This window comes from Excalfactoria chinensis, chromosome 1 (assembly GCF_039878825.1).
Source record: "Excalfactoria chinensis isolate bCotChi1 chromosome 1, bCotChi1.hap2, whole genome shotgun sequence".
NCBI lineage: Eukaryota > Metazoa > Chordata > Aves > Galliformes > Phasianidae > Excalfactoria > Excalfactoria chinensis.
In genome coordinates this window covers 71,677,583-71,701,653 of record NC_092825.1, presented here as the reverse complement: position 1 = coordinate 71,701,653, position 24,071 = coordinate 71,677,583, and the positions used below count along the sequence as shown (strand labels likewise).

At 44.1% G+C, this 24,071-nt stretch overlaps 1 protein-coding gene across 4 annotated transcripts; it reads right to left on the bottom strand.

Moving 5' to 3' along the window:
- Positions 1 to 6: 6 nt before the first annotated feature.
- MFAP5 (microfibril associated protein 5) lies at positions 7 to 20,752 on the bottom strand. Of its 4 annotated transcripts, none has more exons than XM_072336271.1 (9): positions 20,622 to 20,752; positions 12,477 to 12,539; positions 9,832 to 9,879; positions 7,126 to 7,161; positions 5,219 to 5,254; positions 4,456 to 4,491; positions 3,696 to 3,783; positions 3,162 to 3,235; positions 7 to 2,482 (listed from the first exon to the last, which is right to left on the bottom strand). In XM_072336271.1, exons 2-9 carry the CDS (start codon positions 12,535 to 12,537, stop codon positions 2,355 to 2,357), a joined length of 507 nt encoding a protein of 168 aa, XP_072192372.1. In that variant the 5' UTR covers positions 12,538 to 12,539; positions 20,622 to 20,752; the 3' UTR covers positions 7 to 2,354. The 4 variants fall into 4 exon arrangements, with proteins under 4 accessions (XP_072192372.1, XP_072192365.1, XP_072192388.1 ...); XM_072336264.1 differs by lacking the exon at positions 20,622 to 20,752 and adding an exon at positions 12,905 to 13,027; XM_072336287.1 differs by lacking the exon at positions 5,219 to 5,254.
- Between the last annotated feature and the right edge of the window lie 3,319 nt (positions 20,753 to 24,071).

The following is a 24,071-nucleotide window of genomic DNA, read 5'->3' as shown; positions in this document are numbered from 1 at the left end:
AGATTTGCCAAGAAAAACAGAAAATAAAATTTCTTTTAATGTTTTCTGTGTATTATATGGACTCAAGCATTAAAACAGTGTTTTCCTGGGGAGGAGCACCTCTTCCTATACCTGCTGAAAGCAAGCAACAGAAAGATTTCCAACTGTTCCCCAAATTGTATGAATATTTTTATATACTGTACAGCAGATATGTTATGCAGTTATATATCTATATATCTATATATCAGTTTATATTCAACTCTAAATACAGGGTGGAGACTTGCCCTATTCCAATTTCCAAGAGCTCCTTCTAACTTCTCATTTCCATCCTACAGGGTGGCAGGACACGAGGAGGTGTCTTCATAGGCATCCCAGCATAGAAGTCAGTGACTGCAAATTACTTGATTAGCTTTGATATAAAGTTCTTGGTGCCCTTCTCTCTACAGAAACGTGCACTCAGTATAATTTCCACCTCCATCCCTCATCTCTTCAGCCTGGAGTACTCAAGAAGAGCATCATACATGAGGGCTATGCCCTTATGTATATATATGCAGTTACTGCATAACTTGAAATTCTTTGTCTTATAAAATGGATGAACATTTAGAGATTTAGCTGATTTAAGCTATTTAGCCAGTTTTGACCTTATGTAGAACAAACATGCTTCTGCAGGTTGTCCTTCCATACATGGAGGATGAAATGCAGCTTTTATGTGCATACCGCAGAAATCCAAGTATTGTGGAGAGGCTCTTGCATTTTTTTCTCCTCAATTTTCTGAGAATTCTGCCTCTGCACAGAAAATTTATATTGTGTTACTCTGGTTGTTCAGCAGACCACTGTTCCTGTCAGGCTGAATGGTACTCAGTTCAGTAGTAGAGTACTTTATGTTGCGAGTGTGAATACATGCTGTAGCAAACTATCTGTTAGAGTTAGGAACAGCTCAGAGATGATCTGCTGCAGTGACACAGATGCTGAGATAAGATGCTCTACAGAACAGTTCTCATGCTACCAAAAGTCACAAAGAGTGATCAAGACTCTTCAGACAGCTCTTCACCACTTCCCCTATCCAATTTCAGAACACTGACCATATATATACCTGGAAATGTTTTTTGTGCATCTGGAAAGTGAGGTTCTGTAGCAGCCAACAGACATCCAGTGCTGCCAGAGTAAATTATTTTCCCAAGGTTGGCCTGCCTCTATGCTCATAGAGATATACCTACCTCCCCACTATCACCTGGTTCTGTGCAATACAGCACACAGAGAACCTGCAGGAAAACCCGAGGATCCCAGATAATGATTCTTCTACCACATATCATTCCAGTTTGTGACTCCTTTCTGTGCAGAAGACAGCAGGTCAGGAGGTAGGAACTCAAGTGAAGATAGTGAAAGTGGACTCAGCAACTGGTGAGTGTAGCTATAACTAGATAAAACCAGTCATCAGGACAAGTTAATTCATTGTCTCTTGCCCTGTCCTTCACCCCAGAAGAAGTAAGTCTCCAGTTCTTTAAGGACACACATGTTTTTTGGGCTGTCTTGGGCTTAGGAACAGAAGTAGCCATACTTCATGTTTCCTGAAACTTGCCTGAAATGGGTATCAAGAGTTTTCTTCAGTGGAAAGGGAAGAGCAGAGGAGAGGAGAGAAAAGGAGAGATGAGGAGAGAGGTCTCTCTTCTTGAGGACACAATCTTCTTGAGAAAAGCATAATGCCATGTTAAATCCAGAATTCTTCCTTTTGGTAGTATACATGTGAGGGAGGCAATGGGCTTGTAATGAAGAATTTCCCAGAGGTATTTATGAATCATCTGCTGCCATACAGGGACAATAAGGTTTGCCTTGGGTGGAGGACAGCTCATCTCCCAGTTCTGTCACTTCTCTGAGTCCAGCAGACAGAGCAAACTCAGTAGCTGTGGAGGACTGGAGAGGGACAGTATGACTAAGCGTATCAGAACTCGTACTCATGTCATGCATGAAACCTAGGCCAGGGCATAAAGCGTTGTGTATAAAGTCTTGCATTCTTCCACATGAGACACAACTTAGGGCATTTCTACCATTGGAGAGGACACCCCATCTTCATTCATGTTTCTCTGAAGAGATACACAGATACAGATACAAGGACCTCTGGGAAACAAGCCTGCCAAATAGGAACTGAGAGAAAAGGGGAGCATCCCACATCCTCAGCAACAGGTTTAGAAGACAATTGCAGCCACCACGACAGATAGGGAACTATGTGCACTGCAGCACCTGAAGAAGAGTATGTGGGAGAAGGCAGAGAAGCAAGGAAATGGTGGAGGAATCACAAGAAAGAAGGACTTGTCTTGGGTTGTGGACAGGGAATGATGATTTCTCCCTCTTCTTTTTTCTCTTCTACTTTTGGTAGCTCACAGAGCATCAGGCCTCCTGCGCTGCTGCTCCAGGATCTGTTTGCAAGGGAGATGGAGATGTGGGAACTGCCCAGATCGACGGAGACGTCGAGAAGGAAGGCCAGCCAGCTGGCGACAGATCTCATCTGAAGACAAAGCAGATTAATACATGCTGACAGATAATCAAAGCTTCCTTCAAATATGTCACTACCAGAACATTTAGGACTATATCCTTCACTGTGTCTGCAGAAACTTATAACTGCTGAATCCTTGTATACAGGAGGCAAGTGAATAAAACCTTAGGGTTTTGTTGTTTGGTTTTTTTTTTCATTTTTTTTCATTTTTTTTTCCTGACTTTATTAATGTATAATATATATAAAAATCACACATCTTTTGCTGCAACAGCAAAGACTACATAAGAAATCTAGATCGGATCTCTCTCTCTCTCTCTCTCTCTCTCTTTTTTTTTTTTTTTTAATTTATGAATAGTAATACTGAGAGTTACTCTTTAACCTCAAAGGAATGTGAGTCTGAGTGTCTGAGTAAAGAATTCACTGGGGTTAGCAGGGTATATGAAAACCAAGAAAATTTAAGACACAACTAAGAGCTCTCAGAATTTTTGGTAGTATAATATCTGCCTCCCAGTGCTCTTCATGGCAAGTGTACTGGATGCAAGCCTGCACTGCATTAGAGTTCCCCCAAAATTAGTCTTGGGAACACACTACATGTGGATTGGGGCTGGGAAATGTTAGTTTAGAGATAGTATCAGATGGCTGCAGTTATTCTTCTGTTCCCTCCCCTAGGCTATCTTGTACTGTAACTCACCTTGCATGACCTCATTTTCCTTGCAGACAATGCGAGAGCACACCTCCTTGTTTATTACGTACATGCGACGCACACTGTGGGATCACCAGGAGAATACCAAGGACAACAGAGAAAAGCACAGGAATAAAAAGAAACAACAAAGAGATAGGCAATAAACACAAACTCATGCTTATATTCATGATAAGGAGGAAAATCCTAAATCTTTTTGGAATAATCAGTCCAGAATAAGGATATTGTCAAAAGAACAAAAAAGGAAAAAAAAAAAGAACCTTTGTCAAGTCTTCACGGTATGTAAGTGTAATGGTATGTAAGTGACTTACACAAGGATTACAATACAGGCCACATAGTAGCTCCTTTGTGCTGCTCAGATAATGGATATTATGCTGTTTTAATTAATCACTTTTAAAAGGCAGCTCTGAGGGTAGGATGGTTCCTTGAAGGAAGGTGCAGCTTACAAAGGAAACAATTGCTGAACTGGATATGCCATTTCTGGAGGGCTTTTAGAGCTTTTCTTGGAGATTACTATTTTCTTACCTGGTAACACAGAGGTAGCTGATACACTGCTTTACTGGTTTGTGAACAGAGTACAGGCGTGTGCAAGGGAACTGCTCCTCACGACAATCTGAGAACACACGTAACACACAGAGGTTCAATCCAGCATCACTGGCAGGTGTATGCATTCTGGTCGCATATTGTTTTACTAAGCACTGTCTTCCAGGCTTCTAGCGAAAGCTGCGAGCATCTATTTTCCATTCTCATGTAAGAGTTGGGAATGTTTTAGAGAAAAGAAAAATAAAGCAAATATTCTGGTCACCTTGCCTCATAAGATAAAAGTAAGGGAGAATGAAGTACAAAACAATCCTACTGGGAATCCTTGACATGGAAGGATTCTTTGAAGTGGGCAGATACAAATAAACAAAACATGAATTGTAGTTGCTCATTTAACATGTTTCTAATAGTTCTACAGTCTTGCACTTTGAGATACAAACCTGGTCAATCAGCCCCATCGTTGGGGTTAACTATGATGAGTTTTCTTAAATTTCCTTCTGAAATATCACTCAGCATGCCTGGTCTTGTGATCTGCCAATTCTTCCCACCCTGGGTAAGCCACCCAGTGAAAGATTTCCATTTCTACTACAGCCATCATCCAGTACTCTTAATGCAAGGAACAGGATGAAGTGAATTTTCCAGCAGCTCTCAGGAGACAAAGTTTGGTGCTCAGCCAGCATCCACTTGGAGAGGTAACAAGGTGGCTGAAAGTGGGTTAGTGAGTAGGTGCAGGCAGCAAACATACCTGATGAAGCTGTTGTAGTTTCACTGTCAGACTGAACTGAAAGACAGAAAGGTAGTGAAATTAGTGTGCCTTACTATTATTTCTTCCTTGACATTGGCTTATTCAAAACAAAAACCTGGAAAGCTCTTTTAGAAGCCCTCTTTTGTAACTTCTGATGTGAAAAAAGAATTTCTTTGTTACTTGCACAAAGTAAAAAACAAGTACAAACCCAGTGTGAATCTAGTGTCAGCTATCAAGCCAACAATGGTAAAAATCCATCCAGGCTTTACCATAAACACTACTGTTCAAAATCACACTGTAAAAGGCATTCTGACTTATAATTCAAAAGCTTGAGTACACACTGCTGTAATTGCCATCCATTTAGACAAGCGAAGAAGCCTGTGACTGGCTCCTAGTAGCTGGACCAGCAGGTTCTTTAATGCCCAGGACAGGAGGTTGGTTTTATTGTTCCCTGTCATAAACCAATCCACCTGTACCACAGTAAAACAGTACATTTTGTTGTTTACCCAGTGACAAACTGGAAAGGGGCTCAGACTTGCCAGGTGCAAGTTTTCATCAGTGGTAATAGAAAGCTCCTGCACACTCCCTGTGTCAATCAGAAGCACAGATGATATACACGGACATAAAGAAAAGGAGTCTCCTGGGCACTGGGGGTCCAGTTAGGAACTTTCAGAGAACGTGGAATTCTAAGTGTTCAAGGGATAGAGTGAGGAAAGGGAAGATGAGTCTGCAACACTCAGCTGTGAATTGACAATAAACTCACCAGGACTGAGAATAACAGGTGGTGTTACAGCTGCAGCTGGAAAAAGAGAGGGTGTTCTGAAAGATCTGAGATTTCAGCCTCTTCCTCCCTCCCTCAGTTCTGCCAATGGCTCATCTCTACTGACTTGTAGACATCACACATGCTGTTCATAGTATCATCAACAATCTGACTTGTCAGATTAATAGCAGGCTTCTGTGATTATGCTGGGTTTTCTCCAGTTGATGGGATGCCACAGGGCAGAGATGGATTCCATGGCACATCCTCTCTGAAGAGTTTCTTCTTGATCCCTCCACAGTAAGTATTTTGAAAGAAAATTTTTCTGTCAAGGCCTCATATTTAGCCTTTTCAGGTTCAGAAGCAGGTTAGCCACAATCACTTTGTTGCGGACAGAGAATGCATTTATCTATCCTCCTACAGACTGTCCAGTCTCACAGGCAGAATGTGAGATTCAAATATGTTGCAATCACCTTATGCACATCAGTGTCAGAAGCGTTTTGTCAGACTGCCCCTCTGCTGCCATCTGTTGCACGGCAACAAAATATCATCATCATAGTATCATAGTATCGTGCGAGTTGGAAGGGACCTTAGAGATCATCAAGTCCAACCCCTGGGATTCGAGCCCTCTGTGTAGCAGCACGGCAGTTCTAACACTTGCACCACAGGGGGGATTCGAACCCGGGCCCCCGGAGTTGCAAGCAGCAGTTCTTCCACCTTGCGCCACAGGGGGCACACACTAATATAACATAATATAATAATATATAATAAAATATAACAGAAATGTAACAATATTGGTGGAAAGGTTCAACTTCCACTGCTGTATCACCAGCATCCACCTATGATGTAACAGGCCAACATAATAAAACAGCAGGCATTACATTCAGAACAGCCCTTGTAAAATATATACTATAGAGAGGATAACAAAAACATGAAGCCAGTGGGATATTTGACCTTGTTTTTGTCAGACTAATGTATCACTCTGGCTCAATGGCACTGGCTGCAATTCTTTATGAATTATCAAAGTGCTCATCAGAGATTTTTAGTTAAGTTTTACTCTTCCTGTTTTTCATCCTTGACAGCAGTTGATCACAAATGTGCGTACTGCCAAAAGTGACGACATGACTAAAGAATGACTGTGAGCAAGGGATATTTTTCTCTGTTTCTCTGTTAAGAGAGGTTTTATAAAGGTCTAATGAAAAGCATGGCCATGTATTTCTCACCGTTCACAGGACTGTGTTTAGGCAGTGTATCAAAATGCAGAACATTATTTGCATGAACTTGAGTCAGCACTGAGCTGCGCTCTCACCGTGCCCTAATTTCAGCCCAGACAGTGCCAATCATATACCGATGTTTGATTGTTGAGAGCGACAAGTGCACACCCGGCCACTCCAAGGGGAAGAGCCGCCACCAGGGGGTGAACCACAGGGCAAGCAATACCAGGCCGCAGGTAAGGTATGCCTGAGTAAGTGCTCATCTGAAGCGCCGCCATTTATCGTATTGTTCACCTATATCTTGCCACTCCCCAGTGACATTAGCTACAGGTACGGCAGGAAGGACAGGTGAACCTCGCCAACTTCTCTCCCTTGTCACTCACTTTCTTCCTACAACTTCCTCTGGAAGCTCAAGCTGTGTAAGGTTCAGATTTCATGGCTTCTTACAGTGAAATCAACTTCAGACAGTTCTGAGTGCACCAGGTGAAATCAGCAATTCCTTGGATCATTAGCTACCTTGATTCACTTCCCTGCATGGTGCACAGAGAAAACTTGCTGAGTGCCATAAATTCTGGAAGAGAGCTTTCAGATGTCAAAGGTGGGGAAGAGGGTCTTCTTATCATCTGGGACTATGTAAGTGGGAATAAAGTTGAACAGGGGAAAAAAGAAGCCTGGAGTTGCTGAGAGGTAAGAACTTACCAGGGGTGCTGATGAGATTGCTGGTGTGAACATCACCTGTAAAAGAGAGAATGTCACAGAATCACAAAATCTTAAGAGATTGGAAGGAACCTCTGGAGAGGTTAATTATAGCACTTAACACAGAAAAGCACCCAGGTGGGTTTTGAATATTTCCAGAGAAGGGAACCCCTCAACCATTTGGGGCTGCTTGTTCCAGGGCTCTGTAAACCTTGAAGTGAATAAGTTTTTTCTCATGTCCTCATGGAATTTTCTATGTTCTAGGTTGTTCCCGTTGCTCCTTGTGCTGTCAGTGGGCACTGAAAAGAGCCTGACCTCATTTGCTTGACTCCCACCCATTAGATATTTATAAGCATTGATAAGATCTGCCCTCAGTCTTCTCCAGGCTGAGTAGACCCAGGTCTCCCAGCCTTTCCTCCTAAGGGAGATGCTCCAGTTCCCTAATGATGTTTGTGGCCTTTCACTAGATTATCTCTAAGTTATCTTGAACTGAGTAGCCCAGAACTGGACACAGTACTCCAGATGTGGCCTCACCAGAGCAGAGTAGAGGGCAAGGATCACCTCCCTCAATCTTCTGGACACATTCCTTTTAATAAACCCCAGGATAGCACTGACCTTCTTGGCCACAAGGGCACCCTGTCTCATGGTCAACCTGTTGTCCACCTGGACACCTAGGCCCTTCTATGTCCTGAGAGAGTTTGTCTTTACTTTTGTTGTTCCTTACATGACAAACTATAGCTAGCTGGAATGATCTTGACTAGTATGGTAGGCTCAGGAGACAGTGAGATTCAATCCAGTAGGTACATAAACATAGTGAACTCATTCCACCCTTATCCACTGCTTTCCTCAGTGAGTCAACTGGAATTGGAATTCTTCATGTTCATGTTTGGCTGCGGATGTCCCTTGAACAAGGGAGTGGGACTAGATAATCCTTAAAGGTCCCTTCCAACTCAAGCAATTCCAGGGGGCTGCTTCAAAAGTAATGCCTCCTACTTTATTATGGTGGCCCAAAATACCAGAGGCAAATGTTGATGGCATGGCAGTTGGGGCTGAACCTTCCCACCAAACTTCTGCTACATTTTGTTGTCATGTGGCAGATGGCACCAGAGGGGCACTCTGGCAAAATGGCATCTGACATGGAAGTGCAAATGAAGCAAATGTGTGTAATTGAATTCCTCCATGTTGGAAAAAATTGTACCCACTGATATTCATTGATACTTGCTGAATGTTTTTGGAGAGTGAACAGTGAATGCTAGCACAACTGAGACAGTAGGTGGAGTCATCACATCAGTGGTGACAATGATGTGAAAGACAAAGCCATGCTCTTGACAGCCACGCAAATTTTTATGAGTACAGCATGCAAGCTCCTGTTCATCACTGGTAAAAATGAATATCTAATAGTGTAAGCTATGTAGAAAAAGCATGTTTTGTAGCTGAGAATTTTCTCTATCAAACAGTGCTATTGCCCTCTTTGTATGTTGGATTTTCTATGAAAATAAATAGGAGGCATTACTTTTGGAGTGACCTATGTATGATTCTATGATGTGACACTAAACTCTTACTGAACTCCAGCTTCAGCTTCAGCATAGGAAGTTCCGCACAAATGTGCGCAAGAACTTCTTTACAGTGAGGGTGACGGAGCACTGGAACAGGCTGCCCAGGGAGGTGGTGGAGTCTCCTTCTCTGGAGATATTCAAGACCCGCCTGGACGCCTACCTGTGCGACGTGGTGTAGGGAGCCTGCTTTGGCAGGGGGGTTGGACTCGATGATCTCTAGAGTTCCCTTCCAACCCCTATAATTCTGTGATTCTGTGATTCTGTGAACTCGGGTTTCATAGTCTGATTTCTCAGATACAGCCACTGTGGGCATCATGATTGGAAGACAAGTCTTTTAAAACCAAGACACTGATGGCTCCTGAAGCAGTAGGACAGACAGCTAGAGTACTCACTGCATGTTAGGAGCAAGGAGTACTCATTGCATGTTAGGAGCAAGGTGACTCTGAAATCCAGACTGTATGGATTCATCAGCAGATAAGTTTCTCTGAAGGGCAACTGGTGGCAAAGCTGAGGTAGGTGTGATGGAGGGACAAAGTGTGAAGGAAAGGGGAGCTTGGCTGACATATTTTGTATTGGCCTCTGGATTGTTTTCCAAAAAGAGTCATGGCTGTGAAATGTCTAAAAGCTTAGTCAGTTGCTTCAGTTTGAAGAAAAGTCAGGCTCTTGTGGTCCCTCTAAGTGCTAAAAGAAGATGCAAATATACATTTATTTTATCTTATTATGTCACAGAGATGGAAGAAGTAAGGTACAAAGGGATAAAGCAATTAAACCCCTAACAACACATTCAGCGTGAAAATCATTTAATATCCTTTTGTAGCAGTCTTGCAGCTAAAGTATAACACTTACACACCATTTTGCTCAGGATTTTCCTGAGCAGTGGTGAAGTTGACCCAGCTTCTCACTGCTTAAGAAATGTGATCTTACAGCCTTTGACATAACTTCATGCAAAGTGTTCAAAACTCCAACATTACTTGTAAAGAGCACATAACATTTAGCAGGTTATTTTAGAAGCCTGGTTTAACTTTCCATTAAAGACAAGTTACAGTGTCAGAGGCAATTAAAGCAAAGAACACCATTTGCAACTAACCAGGCTGTAGCTATATAGGACAACAAAGTCACATCAGCAGTATATTAACATGCCAGTAATATTTACCAGTTACACTTTCCGGTTCTTGTCCATTGACCATCCATGGAAACCAGCCTGCAAGGAGAGGAGAGTGAAGAAAGGACAGCGATTTCTATTAGAATTCTTCATGAAGTTTGTTATGAGATGCTTGTTTGCCCAGGAGACACCACCCACTGCTGAAGGGAGAAATGCTCTCCCCTTTGCCTCAGCCCCACTGCTGGCTGTTTTTCTTCTTTAAAGACATTCAGATACAGTGAATCCTGATTCTCCATCCACTGCTTCCACCAGAACTGAAGGCTGGGCAGAGTATGAGACTGTAAAAACCTCCAAATCTACCTGATTTTGCACTTCTGCAACACTCCTTGGTGTATTTTGATAACAAATTTCTCCTTGCCTCCCTGCTGAGGTTGGTCAAAATCTCTATCTGTATTTTAAAGAAAAAAAGAGGAAACTGACTCATAGAAATTGTTTGCTTGTGGTCACAAAGGTGTGTCATTGGTGTGGTAAGCAACAGGTTGCATGCCTCTTTTAGTAGATAATTATCTGGTTCATCATCCTCCCTGAATACTGAGCAGAGTGGAAGATCTTTTCCACACTCAGGAAGGCTTGACTGCGTGTGCTGTGTGGCAGAGGAGTAACTGAAATAGACTGCTCATTTATCCAAACATAGGGGGTGAAAGAGCTGCTTCCTCCAGCAGCCAGGAATATGAAAATATTTCCTGCTAGAGATGGAGAGGGAAAATGTTTGCATACTTGGGGATGGGTTGAAGGAAAGAGTTGGCAGGAAAAAGACAGTGCTCTGGGGCACTGCAGGGATGTGTGCAGGACCAGCCCAAAGCACAGCACATCCTGCTACATCTTATGGACTCAGCCTTTAGCTTTCTACCCTTAATGGGAGTACTGCATCAGTAAAGACCATCTGGTCTGGAGTTTTATTCTCAGTTCTTCCTCATTCCAAGAACCATTACTTGCAGACTGCAGAAGGACTCTTGGGACTTCTATTTAATAATATTCTGTGGCATAAAAGGACTATTCTGTTCCACACCCAGCTGCCAGCAAGGGCTCAGCTGCTTGTTGTTCATCCAGGGAGAGCCAGATACATATGATTTACATACACAGGGTAGTGGAGCCCCACACTTTTCCAGTTCTGGTTAGTCTCTTAATGGTAATAAACATAGGCAAACGATCTTCACTTTCTGGATGGCTTCTGATAAAAAGCAAGGACTTGGGTTCTGACGTAACAACATTTTTTTAATTTTCAAAAGACGAGTTTTACTACACTGCAAGGTTTTACTTCCCCCTGAAATATGCTTAGAAAACTGGATCAGTTCTAAAATGACAGGATGCAAGTGTTCTAAAGCCTCAGAGTACAAGGAGAGCAGACAAAAGAGGTGAATTTCTAGATAGATTTTCAATTACTTCAATTTGTATTTGTTCCGGTAATCAATTCACATGCTTGCATTTTATTGTCCAGGTTGCAGTAAATTCATCCTTGAGGCCTGAGAAAACTGTAACCCTAACTCACCAATCTGTAGATGAACCAAAACTGAAAAAGATAATGAGAGACCAGATGGTGGTTACTGTTATTGTCCAAGTTAATACTAAAACAAAATGCAGAAAAGTAAGAAATCCTCATTTAAAGTCTTCTGTGCATTACAGACTTTTTCTTTTACTTTCAGGAGCCAGCTCTTGGATGCCTTTCCTCCTAATTCACAGTCACAAACATGACATCCTCTTTGAGATAACAACTGTGCATGCTTACAGGAAAAAAAAAAAAAAAAAAAAAGTGTTATTGGGAGCAAAGCTGAGCTCCAGTGAAATCCCCATGCAGTTACCAAACAACAGAAGAAGTCCATCTCAAGCCATCTCATACAGTGTGAGGGGAGTACTGATGAAAGTAGATTGGAATGACTTGATTTGGATATAATAGGCGCAATAATCTGTCTCTTACGTGCAGTCATTCTGAGGTGAAAATTTCTCCACTCACTGCAGTTAATCTTTTGCTGTCTGTCCTGAGAATTCTGACTCTCATGTCTCATGCTGATCTCTCCTATATTTTCTTCTTGAAATTTGATCCCACTTGTATTTTTGCCAAAGATACACCAACAAAAGGATAAAGCAACAAAACAGAACAAAACCAAAATCAAAGTGAAAGCTAGGTTTTCAAAACAGCAACACAAAGATGGACAAAGCTTACTGGCAACTAGAAGACCTGTGCAGAAGTGGGGGCACTCTGGCAGTAACCACTGGTGGCATTCACCTTTTCGACAGAATACATTTTGTGGAGTATTGGGAAATGCTCTGCAGATCATGCAGATACAGGTTGTCATCTATATGAAGTGTAGCACAATCTATAGCATAAAACACAGCTAATTCTCCTTGTAAACTCCAGACCTGGATGTTCTGCTTACTCAAACATTCATGTTGTGCAAGCTTTGGATCTCTGTCTTGTGAGTCTCACTATTTACTTGGGGGGCTGAACAAATCCCTAGTTCCTAAATGTTTCCTTATAACCCTGTATCTACCTTTTCATTTCCTGTTCAATTCTTCCCCCTTCACCATCCTTCTACACGTCTCTGTCTTTCTCCTTAGTCCGCTACACTTTAGCCTCTGCAGGACACTCCATGCAGCCAGGGTGGAGAAGAGACCCTCCCCTTGGAGTACAGACTCACCAGCTGGGAACAAGGAGAAAGCTAAGAGACACAGTGCTGTAAAGGTTGCAGAGGTCTTCATCCCTGTGGACAGGAGGAGAAAAGGGTCAGAAGAAAATCAAAGGTGAGCAGAGATATTCTCTCTTGTAGCCTGGAAATTTTGCTTGCTGCCTCCTCAAGACCATTTGTTCTTCCTAGCCTCTCTCCCACCCATCTCCCTCCTAATCTGACCAGTTTCCCAGACATTTCTGAAACATTTTGGACTGAATGTAAAACTCCATCTGCCTTCTTCCTCTTTCCACCTTGTTTCAGCCTCCATCCCTTTTCCTATCCAGGTTGCTAAGCCCCCTTCACATGCAACCCCAACATGCAAAGAAGTTATCTTCTGCTTCCTCTCTCTCCCATTTTAACACTGATTTAAGAGAATACATAGGATTCCCATCACTTACTGCTGCCCTTGGACTCGGCTTGTTTCAGCAGCAGATGTTCTGTCTTTCTCCTTTAGCAGTTCCCCTCACTTTGGCTATTGGGTAAATTGAATGCAACCACACCCAGAACATGCTCTACTTTTGATTGTCTTCAAAATACTTTTTTTTTTTTTTTTTTTTTTTTTGAGGGGGATAGAAGGAGGGGGGGAAGAAAGAAAGAAAGAAAGAAAAAAGAAAAAGGAGAAGCCAGTGAGATGGTGGGATGTGGTGTCATCATGCAGCTGGAATGAGGGGGGAGGGGGGGTAGTGTGGAACAGCAGCCCACACCCTCATTCCAGAGTTTATTATACTCCAAAGGGAAACTGCTCCTCCCATTCCCCCAGGATGGCCCAGCACCAGAGACAGATTCTTGTGCCAACATTACACATTCCCATTTTGCTTTGTCCTCCCATGCAGTGCCTTCGCTCTCGCTTTTCTTCTACACGAAGCCCTGTTTTCCCACTCAGTTGTTCCCTCAATCCTCTTTTTTGACCGTTACCCTGTCTCGCCCTCGTACACCGACAATATGCAGCCCTCTCTATATTTTCCAAAACGACATGCTCGGCTCGCCACGGTGACAGGATGGGTTCTAGCCTCCCCCTAAGTTCCTGAGGATTGTAGTATTCCAGATAGGCGGCCCTATCAGGCATGCGCTGCAAATGATGCTGGCCAGGAGAAATCCGAAACCGGTTAGCCAGCGGGACCCGAAGCCAGAGCGGCGGACGGGTCGGCGCACTGTGGAACGATAACAGGGCGGATAGGGACGGAGGGACGGGTAGCTGGACGGGAAAGGACGTTCCCACTGTGGCGCAAGGGCGTGCGGAGTGACGGCGAGCACAAGGTGGCCCCGGCCGTGAGATAGAGGGCAGCGCGAGCTCAGGCGAAGGCTCAGTGCCGCCATCCCCCCGCCCACCGCTCTCAGATAGGAGCCAGGCCGTCAAGTTGGCAGAAACAGTGATGACATCAATCGCCGTCCCGCGCCGGAGCGGGAGGAGTGTTCTTGTTCCCAGTCCTCGGCAGCGGGACGGGGGCGAGAGTTGGGAATTGGATGGAGGTGCGGATGTGATAGGGACGGGGAGCAAGGATTGATAATGAAATGGTGAAAGGGATGGAGATGAGGATGGGGCGGGGATGGGGAAGTGGTAGGGAAGGGGATGGGCATAGAAGTGGAATGGGAGTACCCCAGGGTGTGAGGGTAGGGATGTGGATGGGGATAGGGTGGGGATGGCAGTGGAGATAGGAATTGGCATGGGGGAGAATTTGTTAATAAGGATGGACATGGGGAGGGGAAGGGAATGGGGATGGATATAGGGATGGGATGGGGAAGGGGATGAGGAAAGAAACTGGGGTAGGATGGGGATAGGGTTGGAGAGAGGGATAGGGTTGGGGAAAGGGGTGAGGTTGGGGATGGGAATCATGAAAGGGAAGGGGGTGGAAATGGCGATGGAATAGGAGATGAGGATAGGAATAGGGATGGGAAATGGAGATCGAGATTTGGAAGGGGCTGGTAATGGTGCTGTCAGTGTGGCTTGCCCAGTTCTGGGGTTGTGTGCAAGGGGGACAGAGAGCAGGTGCTGGGCAGGGGTCAGATCTGTAGCACCATTGCTGTTCTGGCCAGTCTGGAAAGGATGGGGAGCATGGAAATGTTTGCAAAAGAGAAAAAGTAGCAAAATGAGGGGAGACATGAACGGACTGCAAAAGGAAAAGTGAAGAAGGAGGTGTGGGCCTCACTGATGCCATTCTTCATTCCTTATGCTGCTGCTCCTCCAAGCACACTGCATATTACAAATGAAGGGAGCAAGACAGGTAGTCCCACTGAAGTTCCCACTGACTCACAGCCCTTCCAGTAGCAGCCCTGACATCTCCTGCCTCCTGCTGCCTTCCCAGGCTAGGGAATGGCCCAAGCTCCCTTCCTTTACAGCAATGGAAGATGGGAACTTTGCAAGGGAAAGATGCAGCCTTTAAGGCTTACTCTTGTTCTCAACAAATTGCAAACTAGGAACAGTGCATAAATGGAAAAGAAAATCCTTACTATGTCCTAGCTGCCACAAGAGACCCAAAATGTTACCTCATGCAACAGAACTGAAGCCAGCACCTCTTACCTAAGAGCAGCTGAGCAGAGCTTGTGGCAGTGCTTGCAAGAACTGACTGTAACTGCTTGCCTGCTTATTCCTGGGTCTCCCAGGTCTCAGATGAAAAACACAAGTGGTGGGCGGCAGCAGGACATGGGTAGGGGGAACGGGAAAAACTGGACATTTATTACCCTGCTCAGCAGGGCAGTTGTGAAGTGCAGCTAGATACTGTTTCACTGAAGCTAGATACCACCTGTCTCACTTGCAAGGACTGTCCAAAACTCAGTACCCTCAAGATTCCAAAACGTGATTAAACAACCAAAATAAACTACTGGAAGCTTTAACAGCTCATTAGCTAGAGGAAAAAGCATGTTTTGTAGCTGAGAATTTTCTCTATCAAACAGTGTTATTGTGCTCTTTGTATTTGTTGGAGTTTCCATGGAAATAAATAGAAGGCATTACTTTTGGAGTGACCTACTTTTTGCAGATGAAGGCTGCGTGAGTTCTGAAATGCATTTATTTGAAAACTTTCATTGATGCCATATGTTGTTGTCTAGCATGTACCAATGTATCACTATATAGCACAGACAGCAGAACTTAGCTCGGGTCCTAAGCAAGGTATCTGCAGGTTACTTTTGAGCTTTAAATCATTTTTCATACTGGAGGATTGTGTTCTCTCTAGGCCGATCAGTGTATGTTAAGGGGACTGTTGTTAGAAGCACCCCTCTGTTTTTAGAGCTTGTTGCGGATGGGTGGATGCTCATGGCGTAGGAATGCAGCTCAGTATCTTATACATCAGGCAGACCGCAATGAAGGTAAATGACTGCATCCTGATGTATTTACTCTCTCCGGACACTGGAGGGAGCTGCAGCATACGAGCGTGGCAAGCCACGTTTTCTCTTGCAGTCCAAGCACGTTCTTGGGAAGTGGTTCTGTGTCTGCAGGCCCTTAGCTGGCATGAATGTTCTTTTAGTTCTCCCATTTTCCACTGCATTGGACCCACAACTCTTCAACCGTTTTGATTTAAGGGAATTTTGTTATTTTCCCCCCATCCCTGCTCTGTGATATTCACAAAAATGGCTAGACAGCCCACAGTGTTGGCAGATAAGAATAATTAACATAATTTTAAACCTTCCTTTCTAATCCACTTTACTATCTAATTCTTTTCATGCAGCTGTCCTCCAACAGAAGTACCTCGGGGACATTTGCAGCAATCTGGCAGATGACTCAAGGTGAAACATTCTGCCCTCTGAAAAGTCAGGCCTCAGTGCCACAGAATGATGGGAAGGATAAATGTGCTACAGTAAATTGATACTATAAATCAGTCAATCAGGAAACTTAAGACTCAGGCTAGAGCGTTAGAAAGCAGGTGTTTAGTATCAGTGCTGGATGCATAGGGGCTATCCTTCTACTGTGCATGGCTTGCACAAAAGATCTTCAGCTTATATATACTACATGTTTTACATATGCTGATGTTTCACAGAAATATGTTACATATTCAGTGACTAATTCCAATCAGGACCTCGTATTTCCTCAGTGCAAAGATTCAGCAGAACTTGCTTATCTGCTTGCTTCAGAGACACAGTAATCTAAACAAATTAAATGTTTCTGTAATCTAAACAAATTGCAGGGCAGGGGTTTCTATCAATGAACACTAGCAAACTTAACAAAATAGTTGCACTAATGACTCATAAGGGAGATGTGTTGATATCCATAACATGTGCCCTAAACTGAGCTGACCCCAGCACCTGTATGTGTTTACCCAAGAACAGATGCAATGACAATGATTCTGAAATAAGTTCTCTTATTTCAAGTACTTGTTTCAAGTATGGCATGAAGATGCTATAGAAATGGTAGCATGATATTTTGGATAAGACACAAAATCACTCTGTCTGTCTCTGATCTTTGTGTATCCTCACAGTAAGTTACATCTGAGTAAAAAGAAATTAGCGAACAGCTCTAAGATGTTCAAATGTATCATTCAATAATGTAGTACTTGGTGGTTATTTGAGCTGGGGCCAGTGAAATGAATTTCCTTGGAATGCACACTGATGACTTCTTGTTTCTGATGGACTCTACATCTAACACCTGAAACTATCCTGCAGCTGTCTTACTGGTGTAGCTGAGGTCATCAGTGGAAAGGAGGCATGAACTCAAAGCTTGATCCATCTGTCCCCACTTTTAAGAGGTTCAACTCTGACTTCATATCCAGCTCACTGTAGAAGGGGGGACACCACACCTTTTATTGAGTGACACTCATATTTTAAGCTGTTTGTGTCTACAAGGATAAGGGATTCTTCATCCCTTTATTTCCAAACAAGCAGGTTTGTCTTGCAGTCACATGATACCCTAAGAGAGTCCATGAAACTAATTATTACATGCTCAGCCCCTCTGAATTATTTCAACACTTGTGAATAATGAGAATAGGCAATCAGCGACCTATAGGCTGTTTGGTGACTTGTCCTTGTTATTTAGGCTTTTCATGGCCAACAAGCCTGCAGTGAGGAGTTGCCAGGATGTTCCTTCTTCCTTGCTGTGCTTCGGCATTCCATTTTCTGCTTTTTCTGTAGTCCCTACTACCAGAAACACCTTTCCTTTCTGGTTCCTCATACTGTCTCAGGGTCAATGTTCTCCTGGTTACTTCACGTTTCCTTTGGGAACTCCTCTTTCTTCATGCAGCTGAGCTCAAAAATGGCTTTTCAGTGTCCTTTCTCCAAAACTCTTCTCCCAGGGAGAAATATAACACTTTAATTGCATCAAACACACAAGTCTCTCTTGCAAGATTTTGAATCAAACAGAAACATTATCTTTAATTAAACCAGTGCCAGTTTTAAGTACAGATACGCTAATGGCCACAAGTTAAGTGACAGTAGCAGTTTTAGACATTGATTCCTCCTTTTATTGCTTCACAAGCCCTGGAGCAATGTTAGCAGGATGAATCCTCCCATTAGAGAGCAGTAATTAGAGCTGGCTAAAGAAGTCACTGCCCTGTTCACACCTCATCCACAACCAGCTGTTTCTGTAGCCGCAGGAGGAAAGGATCTTCTCTTGAAACATCTCCTGAACTGTTTCTGTAAACTGACACATATGTGTACTCAGGACTCCAGACTGTAAGTGGTTATTCTGGTTCTGCTCAACAACCAGTCTAGGTTGTGAAATCATCCTCAGGCTGCAAATGAAGCAGTTGTTAGAAAGCAGGAATGTTTTAAACTTGCTCACCAGGGCTAATCTGGTGGTGATTAAGTCACATCCGAGCTTTCTCATCATTACTTGGGGCCTTAGTTGAGGCTCAGACTTTTGTACGATTTTATTGGCATTTAATAGTTCTAGTTTAGCAGTAGATGGGACAAATTTTGGCAGTTTAACTTCCTCTAGCAGGCCAAAGCCAGGGTTTGGCCCAACCTTCTCCCCAAGCAAAGCAGCTTCAGAAATCATACACTCAGCAGGCCACCATAGTGTTCAAATGCAATGGCGCTGAGATACATACTGTCCTGGGATACTAATATAGCCTCCTGATTCCAGTAGTGGGAATCTGGGAGAACACTGGCTGCTATGAGATACAATGAATGCAGAATAGCCAGCAATGCCCAGATTATACACTTCTGAGTTAAAAATAAATAAATAAATAAATAAATAAAAGAAAAATATACCCCTATAAGCTCTTAAAATCAGAGATGGGAACAAGTGTGATGGTTTCATGCTTTTTGTAACATCTAGAAAAATTTCTATTGTTAAGGCTTTTGAAAAAATCTGTCCACATCCAAAATACACAAACTATTCAAATCCTTTTTGGCGTCAGTAGTGACAGTACTTACCCTGATGCTGGAAGGGGGTAAGAAAGGAGAACAGCAATTGCACTGTATAGAATAAATGCAAATGATGCTACCTGTCATCAGATAAACTGGTAAGAGTTTATAATATATGAAAAATTAGGAACCACCACCTTTCAGGTTTTTACCCCTCTGTTTCCCATCTCTCCACAGGGACTGTAAAGGCTGGTTTATTTAATTTTTTTTTTAAATCCTCAGTTATGTTTTATTCCACAATTGACGTTATGGGAATTTGAGCAAACAAAGATTTTAGGCATTACAGCAACTACAATAAACACAAACTGCTGTCTCTTCTATAGGTATAGCAGGGTTTGACCAGGTTACTCAGATTTTCTAGTCACTATTCTGATTTTTCAGCAGCAGACTGAAACCAAGACATACGATGCTAATAAAAACATCCTAATCTGATATGCATACATTTAAAGGGAAAGGGACTGCACTAATTTAACTAATCTCAGCTAAAACAGCACCAATAGTAGACCATTCTGCACAAATGTAAACAAGATATCTGCAAAAAGAAAACAACACAGGTGACTAACCCACAGCAATTTGGTAATATTTTTTGCTTTTCTTCATTGATGCAGCTGCCCTAAGACCCACTTTGTAGTTAAAAAAAATAATCAATGATTCATTTATTATTTCCTTGTTTGTAATTGTTCTCAGAATAAAAATGTACTGAATTTCAGTTGCGTGCAGCTGTACAGAATATTTGCAATGATATCAAGACACATTTGGTTTGCCTGTTTATAAATGCTATTTCTTTGTAACAACCTAGCCTGATTAGCAAGCCTTTGGCTATTTACTATATCCTTTAGTTCCACTTCCTCACCTGCCATCTCAGATACCCTTTCCAATTTCATCCTTTTTTCCTTCTACTTATTTATTTATTTTTCCCCCTATAATTAATGTTTTTTCTTCCTGTCTTTACCTCCATATTTCTTTCTTTGTTTCTCTCCTGTGCATGTCTTTTTCCCCCCCTCTTTTTTTTTTTTTTTTTTTTTTTTTTTTCTTTTTTTTTTTTTTTTTTTTTCCCCAGCTGTGTTTTCTCCCAGTTTCTCTGTCTGAGATTTTCCAACTCTGCTTTCTCTCTGTCTCCCTGGTTTCTGTTCAGTTGCCTTCACTGAAACGTTGGCAGAAATATTGTTTTGTCTTTGAGGCTAAATAAGTAACTGAATAAATAGCTAGAAGCAGACAGGAGGTTTCAGTTGCAGAAGCTTCTGCGTTCTCATGGCATTTCTTCCTTAGCAAAGGAGACAGTCATGCTCCTGCCCAACCCAGCCCTGCATGGGTACTTTGGCTGGGAGTGACGTATCGCACTGCAGCAAGGGCTGGGAGCACTGCAGGGCGAGGAGGGGAGGGACAGGGAGTGAAGGGAGAAGACAGGTTGCCAGTATCAGGACTGGAAGGGGAGTGGTGGAGAGAGAGGAGAGAGAGTGTAGTATGGGAAAGGGGGGCATGTCTAGGAGGGTGTGTGTCTGTGGGCTGCACCATGCTGGCTCTGGTTGAGCAGCCTGGAGAGACAAGGTCGGAAGGGAGGCTGAGCCAGCGTTTGCAAAAAAGCAGCACAGGCAAGGCTGTCACGGGGCACTGGGGAGACAGGTACAAAATAGAAAAGCAAAGGGAAAGGAAAGAGAGGGAGAAAGGGGGGATAAGGGGAGAGAAAGTAAGGCTTGGTTTGCTCAGCAATGGTAGAACACAGCTCTCAGAATCTGAATTCCTTTAGAGCTGGTAACAGGGGAGGCAACATTGAAATGCAGAAACATTTAAAAGGTCAATCAAACAAAGCAAACTGCAAACCTTATTGAAGTTCACTTCTGTTGTACTCCAAAGGGTGCCTCTGGGCAGCAGTGAGGTACATTAGTATCTCTGAGACTACTGGTAAGCATGTTGGCAGCATCTGGCTTCAGCAGCTTTGTTGCCATGTGGATTTTGGCAAGGAGGGTGTGCCCTTTTTTTGGGCACCACGGGGAATGTAGTCAATGTCTCCACAGCAACAGCTACAAGCACTGAAATGTAACTTGTCATTCTTGCCTTGTGTTTCTCCTCTTCCTCTTTCATTTTGTTCTCTATGCTTCTCCATATGCTCATTATTTGCTGGCCAGATTTTTCTTTGTTTCCACATAGCTTCCTTTCTTCCATCAGTATCTTTCTCTCCATCACCCTCCGCCCTCTCTCCTTTGGTGGACTGCTTCCTGCTGCTCCCAGACCCAGCTCAGTGTCAGGTCTCCACTGCACCTTGCCCAGACCGGGGATCGCAGGGCTGTGGTGCAGTGCTTTCAAAGGGAGCAGGATTGACACACAGCAGGGCTACAGCTCAGGACAAGAATGCCTGTCTAGCTGCAGGAGGCTGTTCTGTTACAACCTGCCAGAGAGACTCCTCTCTGACATGAAGCCCTTTCCCTCTTCTTTCCCCTCTGGCTCCTGCTGTCTGCCTCTCCAGTCACCTCCCTCACCCCTCAGCTGGCATTGTGCTGTACCAGCTGTGGTTTTCAGCCATGCTGACCCAGTTCTGCCTCCCTGCAGGTCTATTCCATCCCCACAGCTCCAGCTGCAAAGAGAGAGGGGAAAGGGGATCCTGCACTGTGGGTAGCCCCAGGGCACTATGTCTGTCGTGGTGCACCTCCTGCCAAGGGGAGAGAGCCAGAGCTGAGATACTTGTGCCTGCTGCCCTTCATCTCCTCCACTGGCTTACTACAGAGCACATGAGTTAGATGAAGCAATTGCTTTTCACCAGTGTGAGAAGAAAAACATTTCCTGTAATACTGACTCATCAGTTCTGGACACAGAATTGCTGGGCACTGAAGGAAACTTACACCCTGTGGTGTAAGTGGCAGAAATGCTGCTCTGCTACACAGAGGGCTCAAATCCCGGGAGTTGGACTCGATGATCTCTAAGGTCCCTTCCAACTTGCACGATACTGTGATACTGTGTGAAAACACCAAAACGACCAGGAGAAACAGCATGCTCTTTAGACTGATAAAAACTTCTCCTTCAGGCTAAATGTACCAAAGTGCCTGCAAGGTATAGCCACCCTGTGGCTGCATCATAACCTTCCCAACAGGCACTGAAATTGCAAGTCATCACTGCAACAGCATTCATCAGAAGAAAATGGGGACATAGAAAAGGGCAGAACAGGGATGAAAAGGGGGGAAAGGATCTGGAAATGAACAAAGGGTGAAAGAAAGGAAAAAAACAGAGGAAAAATGGACAGGGTGAAAAAAATAGCTGAGCAAGAGGAACCAGGCAGACAAATACAAGAGATAGGAAGGAGAAAGGAAGCGTTTTCCTTCTGAATTATCACATCCCTCAAGGGTTACCTTTTCCCCTACATCCAGCTCCTCAGTGCTGTTTCCTGTTTCTATGCAGCCTAACTGCACTTAACAAGGAAAGATGTACTGCTCTCTTTTAGAGCTGGTTAAGCAGCAGGGCTTGAAGCCTACCGGCTCCTTTGTTTCCGTGTATAACTGCCTGTATGAGCTGCTTTGTGTTTTTCTGTTCAGACCATGCCCAGGGCAGCAGAAGCCCCTGCCCTTTCCATTACCCATCACTCTGATGCATGCTTTCCCCCACCAGCTCCGGGCGGCGCTTTCCTGGCAGGAGCTCCCTCAGCACTGCTCTTCAGGCTTCTCCAGTCCTGATTTCAGGCTTTGGGGCACAACGGGGTTTCCGCTCCCCCTTCGGGAAGAACTGTACCACGGCTTCAGTCCATCTCTTGCCCTTTATTTTGCCTCAGCGTTCACACCACAGGAATTATTTATCGCCCGATCAGATTGCTTGCTCCCTCCCTACCGCTAAGTGAGGAAATAGAGAAAGCGTAAGAAACGGGAACAAAAGACTAACGGCTATATACCGGTCCCAACCCGTAGGCGCCTCTGTCGCGTAAGCATTTTCTGAGCTCAGACAGCGATCCCCCACGCAATGGGGAAATGGAGCGGAGCGGGAGACCGCAGCGTAACCTCCCCCGCCGCCGGTTCCAGCCGGCTGTTACCGCCAGCGGAGCAAGCTAACAACGGAGAGACCGCTCGCAGGGGCGGTCCGCAGTCGCACGCACTCACACGCCTCCTCTCACTCGCTCTGGGCCGAGTGTGAGCGCGCGTGCTCCGCTGGCGGCGGTCTCGAGGCACGTCGAGCTGTGGATGCTTGCAGTCCGTTGTACGCATCGCGCGGTTCTCAGTCTTTCCAACCTGCCGTCTGCCTTTGCTTGCCTGCCGCGGCTGCAGCTACTACGGGAAAAAATGCAGCTCGTTCGCTGGGAGCACTGCGCGCAACGAGGTGTGGTGCGGCCAGTGGGGAAAGGGCAACCAGCTGGGAGTGTGGGCCTCGGCGTGGGCGCTGCGGAGGGGACTTGCTGGGAGGCAGCAGTGGGTTTGGTGTAATGAGGGTGGGTTATGTGTGGTGTGGATCAGTGCTCAAATCTAGGTGCCCTAGCCTTCAAAGGGGATTTGTGGTGCTATTTGTCCCAGAGGTTGGAGCTGTGAGTAGTTGGCTGCATCGGGAACCTGGAGCTCATGACATACTCATGTCACTGTGAATCTGTTCCCTTGGCTGCAATCTCTGTTTCTGCTGTCATACAGTAGCTAATTCAGAACAAGAACTTGTATAACAGTTGGAACCAAAGGGAAACTGTGGTTTTGTGAAATTCAAGATCATTTTGCAAGATTTTGTATGGTTCTTATTTGACCTTGTATGAAACAAGAACGATACAGCTATTTTTTCATTGAAAGACACTCCAAAAGTTGTTTTCCTTCCATGGGAGCATCTGAGTCCATGTATGAATCCAAGCATTCATGTGTGAACAAAGGCATTTTTACCACGCCTTGTATTTTTTATTTATTACTGAGCCATCCAAGTGGGTAGCAGAAACATTGCTGCAAGGTTTGGCCAAATTTGTAACCATTACAGACACTGGGGACATACAGGCTTCTGTATGCAGAAAAATCACAAAAGAAGAGCATCAGGAGTGCTTTAGTGTGTGGAGGCATCCATTCTTTGCTGATAATGCAGTTCATTTCCTGAAGGGTAAAACTAGGTGGTCTTCTGGATCACTGACGTTGAGGGTACTAGCAAATGGTTTCCTTCTGCTATCAAACATTGAGAACTTTGTCCTGAGAGCAGATCTGTAGGTGACTCCATCAAACTCAGAGTTTGTGCTTGAGTTCAACTCCAGCAGCTCAAGAAAAAAAATCATAAAGGTAATCAGTGACTGCATTTTGCATGCAAGAGAGCTGAGAAGGCAAATGATAGCTG